Raw genomic sequence first — 11,218 nt, 5'->3', positions numbered from 1 at the left:
AATAACTTGAGTAATTTTTAATGGATTAATTTCAAACTTGGTAGGAAGGTTCATTGCAATGAAGGCTTGGACAAGCTTGATAAGATTTGACGCTTATCTTTCTATAATTATGGCCCTTTGTGGCAAACTGCTCATTCTACATCTGACGGGCGTATCATGTACCGTCTCGCGGAACTCTTGTTTTATGAAGTGAACAAGTTCTGCAAAAATAGAATGCCGCAAGAACTTGCTTATACAAAGGAATCTATAAAACTTAATAAAGATAAACTTGAACAGTCAAAATCCCTAATGGCTGCCTTGTTTGTCAATCTGTCTCAGAATTATGTGTATAGCTATGGACCGAGGGAATCTGGTGAGTAGTCTCTATAGCTGCAACAATCTTAAAAATAGGCAAGATGGCTGCCATCAGTCCTAAAATTAGACCTATCCGTCAAGTTCTTGAAATGAAACATGCACCACTATAGACCAAAGGAAAACCTACAAATGAAATTTGAGAAAGATCTGTGGAGTATTTCTTGAAAACGGCGATAACCAGAATTGTTCAAAGAAGCAGTCAGTCCACCATCTGTTGATGGTAAGCTGAAAATATGAAGAAATCAACAGATATTCAGCTTGGTGTTTTATTTTGTTTGTCTCTGAGTTGTCTATACAACTGTATTGCTCGGTCACGTTCATTATCCATCTTGTGCTGCTGTGAGAGGGACATCTGTTTACGTTTTAATATCTGACCAACTTCTCGTGTGGACGATAAAACCCCTTTTCCTGAGTTCTGATTTGTATTCTCTGCAATGATCGCCTTCAGAAGTAAAGATTTTTTGCCAGGCTGCAAGGAAAAACCAAGTAGATTGTTCATAACAGATTCTACAAGTTCAGAAAGACGTTCAAAGGGAGACAACTATAAATTACATATATTCTCCAAGTAACTGTTCACTATGATGTTTGCATTTAATTTCAGAATCAAACTAGAAAATATTTAGGGATCTTAAACCACATTTATATAAAACTAATTCCTCCTAAACAACCTATGTTATAAAGAAAATGTACAACTACTGTCTAAATCCATCAATGTTCTAATGACTGAAGTGTACCTCTGTCTCTAAAAGGTCTACTGACAGAGAAAAACTTGTGGCACTTCCTGGACTACCATTATAATAAGCATTCAGCAGTTATAAATGACATTAGTCATAACAAACTAACGTCACTTTCAACACATTACTTTGTGTGTCAACTTCTATGTGTATTCAATAAATACAAACTGTGAAACACTTAACAGAAAAATTCTTTCAGCCAAACAACTTTACAGTATGATTATTACTTAGATTTACAATTCTATAACATTCTGGTTACTCAGAAACTACAAACTGTATAAACATTTATTGAAATAATTGTTATATACAAAGGTACAAATTACAAACCCTAGGGACGGCATCCTTGGATCCAGGAGCTTTTCTAGGTTTAGCCTTCAGACTAGGTGGTGCCATGGCGACCTCTCCAAATTGTACTTTATCTATCAATAAAAAGGAGTTCTACAATTAAGGTAATAGGATTGTGTCGCCATTTCTCAGTAGTTTTTTTTTCATTTTTTTTGGTTATATTGCTTTGAATTAAAGAAAATTTTCTACCACAAAAAAAAAAGGTTGTCATAATTTTAAGGAATTAAAATGAAAATTTATGTAAAAAGGAGTTACTTTTGAAAAAAAAATGAAAGACAATGATTTGCAAAATAATGTCAATAAAAATGATACTGCCATAGATAAGTATTGCATTAATGTATATCAATTTAATAAATGCTGAAATTATGTCAAATAAATTATCTATATTCAAACGATTAAAAATTGACATTTTATAATAAAACCATATGCACATAGTAATTGCAGGTAAGAGTTATCTTTCTTGGAAAACTTCACAGTAGTGAAATAGGTAGCCAGTTTCCTGAAGTACAGAAAAATGGATACATGTGGCTCATTGATAAATAAAACCTGAATTAATGCCTTCATTGCTTTGAAATACTTAAATATTGAGAGAAACACTGTTCTGTCAATAATAAACATACAATATTCATCAGTTTAATATTAAACATTAGAATATGCGGAAATTGTGATACTGTCTCCCTACATTGAATTTTCAACTAGGGATGTACTTCCTACTTCCGTTTATCAATACACTCCTATGACCTTAAGCTATTGCAAAACTGATATAAATACCACACCAACACTGATATAAATAAAACACCAACACTGATAGAAATACCACACCAACACTGATATATATACCACACCAACACTGATATATATACCACACCAACACTGATATATATACCACACCAACACTGATATATATATACCACACCAACACTGATAGAAATACCACACCAACACTGATAGAAATACCACACCAACACTGATAGAAATACCACACAAACACTGATAGAAATACCACACCAACATTGATATAAATACCACACCAACACTGATATAAATACCACACCAACACTTAAAACTACAGCGTTATTGAAGTATTACATATTTTATAGTGTATTGGTGAAGTTACCCTATACAATATGATAAACTTCCACATTTCTACATTTGTCATCTTCATAATCAAAATGTTAAAGTTTAAGCAGTCATGATTTTTTTACAAGACATCAAAAGAGTGAGTGACCTGAATTACCATTTAGATATGAGAAATCTCCCTTTTTTTCCATTTGTTGTTCCATTTTCTTTTCTTTCTTGAAGGTTTTCTTTTCCTTCAGTCTCCTGAAATAACAATGTACAATGATGTTAGACAATAGGCCTATCAGGCTGGTTTCTTGATCTGGATATACATCTAAGCACCCATGGTATGTTATTCTCAATAAGATTAATATGCAAATATGTCCTCATTTTAGGCTTTTTCTTGGTCAATGAAACCAAGGTAGACGATGCCCTTTCTATATATAACCATTTAGTTCTCTGATGTCAGGGATGTTTCACAGCAGATACTAAACAGACACGGTCAGGTGGAGTTGACTTACATAATGAAATTACGCCTTGTAGAGCCTTGCCCATCAACCCAATAAGGAGCTTTACTCTTTACCACAACAACACATTGTCATTGGTTGGGAATATCAAATGTTTTTGACCTGGGGACTAAGTCCCTAGGAGTGGGGCCAGACCCAGTATAAACACCGAATGTTTTTCTTCTTCTGCGGAGCAGTCTGATCTTGATGCATGACCTGGAAGGGCCTTGGACATTTTGAATCTCAAGAGGGTCTGGTAGGCGGCAAATTACTCCCTCGTGTCGGCTGAACACAGACCACCATCAGCGAAGGAAGACGTAAAACCAATAAACCAAACCAAACCACCATTTTAATTCTAGCACAAACATTGTAAACAGGTATCTCAAATGTTCATGACTTTTAGCACTAAACAGTGATTTTCAGCACTACATTCAATACTATAGGATGAAAAAATGAATTCTACAGGTTTTTTCCAGGACTGTACCCACTAACCCAGTTAGTTAGCGGATCTGGGTCTGGGACTGTACCCACTAACCCAGTTAGATAACGGATCTGGGTCTGGGACTGTACCCACTAACCCAGTTAGATAACGGATCTGGGTCTGGGACTGTACCCACTAACCCAGTTAGATAACGGATCTGGGTCTGGGACTGTACCCACTAACCCAGTTAGATAACGGATCTGGGTCTGGGACTGTACCCACTAACCCAGTTAGATAACGGATCTGGGTCTGGGACTGTACCCACTAACCCAGTTAGATAACGGATCTGGGTCTGGGACTGTACCCACTAACCCAGTTAGATAACGGATCTGGGTCTGGGACTGTACCCACTAACCCAGTTAGATAGCTAACTCGGAGGAAACTTACTGCAGTTTAGCACTGTTTGTCTGTTTCTTCTTTTTTGTCACGTTTCCTTGTTCAAGTTCGTCAAAGTCAACCTAAACCAAAAATAAATACTAACTTACTTAATGTTTTAAATTCAGAATCATAACATTTAAAAACTTTTTGATGATTTTGATGAAATATTATGAGGGTATAATTAAGGTTGTCTACAAAACTTATATACCGGTAATTAACTCATTCACCCCTGAAATTTCATAATGAATAATTACAACTATTGAATTGAATTGGAAAAGTTCAATGTGTGTTCAGGGGTAAAACAAATAGAAAGAATGCGTTATACCACCATACTTTCCTTTGAATTTAAAAAAAGGTATTTGCAACTAATTTAACTTGATTGATCTATTTTTACTAGGAAATGTTTCTATTGATGTCTTCATTAAACATCATTTACACGCGTACCTCAAACTCATCTGACAGCTTGGATGTTAATATCACAGACTGAGTTTCTCTGTCTACTCTTGCCATGAACTTTCTATCACTCTCATTCCTGTGTTGGGTAAACTTTGGTGCTGGTCTCATTGGCTTTGTCATGCCCTTTTCTGCGTATTCCTTGATATCTGTAAAAGAATTGAAAAGTTAAAACAATAAAGATGTGATTATATCCACTTACTTTATACCAATGAAAACAAAATTTAATAGTTTCCAATAAAAAACCTTTATATTTCCTGAGTATGCCACCTGGTGAAGCCATATTTTAATGGCAGTACTGTAGAAGTAGACACTCTTGCTTGTGGAAATGTTTTCACTGCGACTTTTTAAACTTATTGCAGTGTGGTATGTTTTTGCATTGGCATAGTTCTAAAATCTAGATATTCTCTATATAAGTTTTGTAGATAGATAGATATATATTGGTATGTGGATATGTTCATCCTAATTTACTCCATGCAAAAAAAATCAATATTTCCAGTTAAACAGTTTTTTTTCAGCTTTAGCAACATGTTTGCAATTCTGAAAATCTTAAGTTAAGATATTGGTTTTCTTTTGATATACTCATACATTGTAGGTGTTGGTCACTCATTTTTCATCTAGCGTTTTTAACTGTCCCTGGTGAACTTAAAAGTTTGTCAAGGTCATTCATTTTAACAAACTTGATAACCTCCATCCCAGTATGCTACTGGCTACAGATCATCATCCTATAGCCCTTTTGGTTATTCAAAAGAAGTTGTTTAGGCCGCTTGGTTATTCAGAAGAAGTTGTTTTAAGATATTAATAAATTTGACCCTATGACCTTCAAAGTGTGTCAAGGTCATTTGTTTGAACAAACTTTCAATTGAAAGTACTTCATCCAAGCCTGTCACTGGCAAAATACCTTGACCCTAGGCATGGTAATTATACAGAAGAAGTTGTCTAAAGACGTTTACACATTTGACCCTTCCTACCCTGAAAGTAAGTCAATATCATTTATCTGTATGATCCTGACAGCCTTTCATCCTGGAAAGCTACTGACCAATATCATTATCCCGGGCACTTGGTTATTGGAATAAGATGTTTTACACATCTAACCCTAACCCCTGTAAGAATAATATGAGGACCAAATGAAAACTACTTGTGAAATTGGAGAGCGTAGTCAAGGAGAACAACTCTAACTTATTCCTTGTGAAATTGGAGAGCGTAGTCAAGGAGAACAACTCTAACTTATTCCTTGTGAAATTGGAGAGCGTAGTCAAGGAGAACAACTCTAACTTATTCCTTGTGAAATTGGAGAGCGTAGTCAAGGAGAACAACTCTAACTTATTCCTTGTGAAATTGGAGAGCGTAGTCAAGGAGAACAACTCTAACTTATTCCTTGTGAAATTGGAGAGCGTAGTCAAGGAGAACAACTCTAACTTATTCCTTGTGAAATTGGAGAGCGTAGTCAAGGAGAACAACTCTAACTTATTCCTTGTGAAATTGGAGAGCGTAGTCAAGGAGAACAACTCTAACTTATTCCTTGTGAAATTGGAGAGCGTAGTCAAGGAGAACAACTCTAACTTATTCCTTGTGAAATTGGAGAGCGTAGTCAAGGAGAACAACTCTAACTTATTCCTTGTGAAATTGGAGAGCGTAGTCAAGGAGAACAACTCTAACTTATTCCTTGTGAAATTGGAGAGCGTAGTCAAGGAGAACAACTCTAACTTATTCCTTGTGAAATTGGAGAGCGTAGTCAAGGAGAACAACTCTAACTTATTCCTTGTGAAATTGGAGAGCGTAGTCAAGGAGAACAACTCTAACTTATTCCTTGTGAAATTGGAGAGCGTAGTCAAGGAGAACAACTCTAACTTATTCCTTGTGAAATTGGAGAGCGTAGTCAAGGAGAACAACTCTAACTTATTCCTTGTGAAATTGGAGAGAGAAATCTCTAGTACTTTCTGAAGTTTTACTTTCCAAATGCAAGAAAGTCAACAAGGAGCAATCTTAATTTATCGATCAGTCTCAAAAGTAACATCAAAATAAAAATAAAACACCTATAAATGAAGTTTGAGAAAGACTTTTCTGGCATTCCTCGAGATCCAGTGATGAAAAGATTTGTTCAGGCTTTAGCATAAACTAGCATGTAGCTCACTTATTATTTGGACATGCAAGCCAAAAAATGCATTACCACTCTGCTGTTTCAACTTTTTTCTTCGGTTTAGTTTCTTCTTGGGGAAGCTTCCTTTGTGGTCCATGAAAAACTTGAGTTTTCTAGGAATTTCTTGTTCCTCTTCATTTTTGGGAGGTCTGTCTGCAGTTTTGTCTTTTCTAAAGCTGAAATACATTAAAACAGTATCATATACTGGTGTAAATGCATAAATCCAAATGCTTCAGTAGTTCCCTACTGGTGAAACTGTATGGACTACCACAAGTAGGTAACTTCTCGTAAATCTATAGTCTTGAAATTGTCCTTAGTTTATAACATATCCAGCGTGCAGAAAGAAAATTATTTTTATTGGATTGCTCCCCTCTCTCCTTTGAAAGTCCCTTTTGAAAAATCATCAAGACTAATTAATTATTTCAGTCAAATTGCACTATAAGCCATTCAAGATAGGACTTTAAATGAAAACCTTCACTACTGGCAGACAGATGACGAACCTGGGCTTGTGCCATGGCCATACACCAATGTATTCAATTCAATTCAAATTAGTTTATTATAGTGTCACATGTTAAAGGTACAAGTATTACAATCTCTAAAATATGTCTACTCACCCACCCTTACATCCAGTCTATATTAGACTTACGAGACTCTCACTCTTCTCCTATCATTCTAGACTGTAAAAGTATTACATATATATACATGCTTATGAATTAAAAACAATTTGCCAATATAAAACTATAAAAATAATTGACATTAAAAGACACATTGCTGTTTAATTATAGATCAAGTTGCGACGTCGATTGAGAATATTAACACAGGTTTTGGCACAGGACCTTGTCAAGTAAGGGTTGCTTAGAATTACAACTAACTTGTAAAAATTATTTGTGATTTTACTAGCCTCCTGCAATAGGCCTGAACGGAGATCATCATACAAGTTACATTCTATTAAAACATGACTCTCTGTTTCTACCAGAATGTAAACGTGTGCATTAGCTTGGTTACAGTGGTGTGTTTGTAGTGCCATGACAAGCAGCTAAGCTCTTTTTACTTTGGATATTGTTAAACTGGAGTTGCATGCATCTGAAAACATGTATAGCCAGCTCCTGTCATTTTGTATGTCTAGTAATCTTGTGCATCAATATCTGAACATATTTCCAGTGATAGCCTTGCTCAAGTCTAATCATAAAGGAAGACGGCTGAATGAGCTATAGGTTCCATGCACACAGTATATCCACTCTTTTTTACTCACATGCATCCATAGCAAAATAGTCAAGGATATTTTTTGTAGTTTCACTATATATGCACAACAATCTGTCAGATGGGAAATAAACTTTTTGATAATATGGACCACCAAAGACATACATTACCATCACATCAGATCCAAAAACACTACAAGATGACCTCAAACTTTTAGAAAACTTGAAATGGAAAAGAAATGGTTAAATGGCATTAAATGATCAATCCTGACAAATGTTTTACTATGTACATCTTGAAAACAAAACCCCAGCACAGTATATAGATAACATAGACAAAAAACTCAACAAAACATCTAGGCTTTTACATTACATCCGACTTTCCATGAACTTTCATATTACCAAAATCATAAACCAGACAGAAATCATACTGAGATTCATATATATGCAGAAACATTAAAACAAACGATAAGATAACAAAAAGACAAGTCTGCAAGACTTATGTTGACGTCAACAATCAGAATACTGCAGGACTATCTGGGACTCATGGCAGAAAACATTTCAAAACAGAAATATTCATCAGCTCATAATAATCATAATGATGTGGCAGATTTTAATTGTTCATAGGATTACCGTCGCCTTCTTCTTCTTTAGTGTACAAGGGCTCCATCAATAAAGTGATGATTATGCTTTTGGGAACCTATGCAGAGGTGTGAAAAAGGGGATTATTTACGGTGATTAGATAAGTGTTTTTTTTGTTTTTTTAGTGAAGGGTATAAGAGGGAAGGTTAAAAGCTGGTGTATGTACTAGCATGTGATGAGGGCTTCAAGGGCTGCATAGGGTATGTTAGCAGCGATAACGTTGCGAGCAGAGGAGGCCGGGTATTAATATTAGTACTAGCGTATAGGGTGTGCATGTCTGGTTCGAGGGTTTACAGGTGTGAGTACAAATGTTGGGTTGATTCAAATGTGTTTGAAGTTCTGACTGTAAATTGAAATAAAAATCATATAAAAGATTAAGGGTATACTTGTAATAGAACTACCCTTATTTTTTATATGATTTTTTTATCACAATTTTCTGTCAGAACTTCAAACACCTTTGGTTTATTGCTACGAGTTGGTCGACTATTTAAAAAAAGGATTATTCTTTGCACTAGAGGGAATTTCCCTTAGCTCAGTGGTAGGGTGTCCGACTAGGAACCTAGGGATCCTGGGTTCTATATCTTCCACAGGTCCAGTACACTCTGCCGATTGAGCTATATAGCTATAAGGACCTATATAGCTATATACACCTTTAAATTATAGCTGTATTGAGCTATATTTTCTCAGATTTCAAATTTCATTAAATTAAAGCAAAGTCACATAAAACAATAAGGTTTATGGTAATGTTGACTACAAAGAGCATATAGTTAAATGTTTATTTTCATTTTTCATAAATGTAAAATTTCCGATTTTTTTACATCATTATTTTTGAAAATATATATTTAATGTCTTTTGTTATCAACCTAATGATACAATCTTCTTTTAAATGCGACTTTGTTTCGTTTTCCTTAAAAAAGAAAATCACCTGAAAATAGCTCAAAAGACCTATTTCTGATAGGTCAATAGAGCTATTATAGGTCTTTACAGCTATATAGCTTAATCGGCAGTGTACTGGACCTGTTCCATACAATGATATAGATCTATGAGCACGGATGAAATTATCTCGATAAGTACAAGTATCTGTAGTAAGCAGATACATTTTACCTCTTTCTGTCACCTTCAAGTGATGAGTCGAACGGCAACACCTTCTTATGTTTCCTGGTTTTCTGAGGTTTACCTATTTTACCCATGTCAAATATGAATGTAAATAAAACCACGTTGTTTTTCTCACTGCATGTGAAGTACGCAAAAGCCCAATAATGATGACGTATTTCACACTTCCGGTTTCAAAACTGTCCAAAAGTGGGAAAGCTCCGGGGAGGCAAGTAGAAGTACCCAAGAAACCAGGATGCTCCGTGAAATAAAGGAGGAATCTAAATATTCGTCAACAGCAACAATATAACTGCTAAGAAGTGGTTATAACTTATATATACATTTTCCACTGTGTTTGCCAATCAGCTGACCGTTACGCGGTGTTGCTCTGAATTTCATCAGACTATATACAGTAGTCTGATAGTTGAAGACAACTACGTGAATATGGATGTGGACACCAATGCATTTGATGGAGTCGAGGACCACTTCATTAGCGTGACCTTGTAGACACTAAGTATGTTTTTATACTGACCACTTTTTTTTCTAAGAAAGGGGAAAATTGATTGGGTACAATGATCAATCAACTTATATTTTTGCAATTTTGGTGTCAGGGCCAGAGGAAACTGGTTATTCTATCTATCTATATGTTATACTCCACAGAGACCAAAATACTTTAATGCAGAGGGGGTTAAGTACGCATGTGATACTTAGCTTCGGTTAATCCCTGTTGGTAGGGATTGATGCTTTAAATGACTCTATTCCATGCGCGCCTACTGTGTTGTCCAGGTGGTTCCAATCTGTGGCTGTTCGCACAAAGAATGAGTTTCTGTATTGTTCCGTGTTGCTGTTGGGTATTATGACTGCTCTGTTATTGTTCCAAATTGAATTTGGAAATGGTCGTAAATCAGATGTCTCGCAGTCCTGGAATTTACGCTGCCATGTTTTCCTTTTTTTCACGCTGGAAATTAATCAAGTCTTTGCTAGGCATTGATGGAATTTGCTCCTGTACTATTTTATAATAGAATGTTAGTCTCTGTTGTTTTTTCGTCTTGATGCTAGTGGTGGAAGTTGTAGCTCTTTGAGTAGTTTTGTCCTGAATCCCTCTTCCCTTGTTCTGTAGTCCTTCATGAAATGCGCCCCTCTCCGTTGGATACTTTTCAATTTGTTAATGCTCGTCTTTATCTAAATGTCCCAGATTATTTGCACCGTATTCCAAGATGGATCTGACAAGAGCAATGTATGCTGTCTTTCTACATTCTCTGGGACAGTGATGCAGATTGCGTCATAGGAAGCCTAAGCCTAAAGAACATAAAGCAAGTAGTAAACGAAGCGAACACTTGGCTAGTGAAGACGAAGCGAACACTTGGCTAGCAAAGATGGCCTAAGGTAGAACTGGCCTTTTTTTGTAGTACTTGCTTTATGTTCTTTCACATTTCTCTGTGTCAAATTATTACAACTTTAGCTTTGTACTGTAAAGCTATATTAGAACTCTTTAGATAAGATCTGTTGAGCTACGGTACAGTAAAACAAAAGTCTTAGTCCTCAGAACCAATAAAAATATTACACTTATCCAATGGTTTGTTTCTATTACACTTATCCAATGGTTTGTTTCTATAACACAGTGATCTATTTATCTCTGTCACTGCATTGATAAAAATGTCTTAGGTTTTGGGTCTGCTGTCTTAAATATATACACCATTTCAGATGTAAAGTTTACAATGATTTACAAGTTATTGGCCTGTTTTGGTGTGAAATATACTATGAACATCAATAAGTATATTCAGGTTAACCTGTGGTGAACCCATTTTCTTCATGGAAATGTTTCTTTAATGCTCAAG

The 11,218-nt window shown here is 35.6% G+C and overlaps 1 protein-coding gene across 3 annotated transcripts; it reads right to left on the bottom strand.

Annotated features, from left to right (window-relative positions):
* Positions 1-606: 606 nt before the first annotated feature.
* Positions 607-9,890, bottom strand: LOC110451789 (coiled-coil domain-containing protein 137-like). Of its 3 annotated transcripts, XM_021499963.1 has the most exons (8): positions 9,393-9,419; positions 7,065-7,127; positions 6,481-6,626; positions 4,302-4,459; positions 3,867-3,937; positions 2,671-2,756; positions 1,416-1,507; positions 607-823 (listed from the first exon to the last, which is right to left on the bottom strand). In XM_021499963.1, the coding sequence occupies exons 3-8, from the start codon at positions 6,545-6,547 to the stop codon at positions 608-610; spliced, it is 690 nt and encodes a 229-aa protein (XP_021355638.1). In that variant the 5' UTR covers positions 6,548-6,626; positions 7,065-7,127; positions 9,393-9,419; the 3' UTR covers position 607. The 3 variants fall into 3 exon arrangements, with proteins under 3 accessions (XP_021355638.1, XP_021355637.1, XP_021355639.1); XM_021499962.1 differs by lacking the exon at positions 7,065-7,127 and having other exon boundaries at positions 9,393-9,890; XM_021499964.1 differs by lacking the exon at positions 7,065-7,127 and having other exon boundaries at positions 9,406-9,481.
* Between the last annotated feature and the right edge of the window lie 1,328 nt (positions 9,891-11,218).

Source organism: Mizuhopecten yessoensis, unplaced genomic scaffold, assembly GCF_002113885.1.
Source record: "Mizuhopecten yessoensis strain PY_sf001 unplaced genomic scaffold, ASM211388v2 scaffold6201, whole genome shotgun sequence".
Classification (NCBI taxonomy): domain Eukaryota; kingdom Metazoa; phylum Mollusca; class Bivalvia; order Pectinida; family Pectinidae; genus Mizuhopecten; species Mizuhopecten yessoensis.
Note: the sequence above shows the minus strand (reverse complement) of the source record. Positions and strands in the feature narration are given on the sequence as shown.

What these genes read in the sequence shown, in the direction of transcription:
- LOC110451789 (XM_021499962.1), bottom strand. Translation starts at nt 9,478, where the DNA reads ATGGGTAAAATAGGTAAACCTCAGAAAACCAGGAAACATAAGAAGGTG. An exon ending in CTTGAAGGTGACAGAAAGAG is followed by an intron (nt 6,627 to 9,392) that starts GTAAAATGTATC and finishes AATGTATTTCAG; the next exon opens with CTTTAGAAAAGACAAAACTG. An exon ending in AGATTTCTCATATCTAAATG is followed by an intron (nt 1,508 to 2,670) that starts GTAATTCAGGTC and finishes TTTTATTGATAG; the next exon opens with ATAAAGTACAATTTGGAGAG.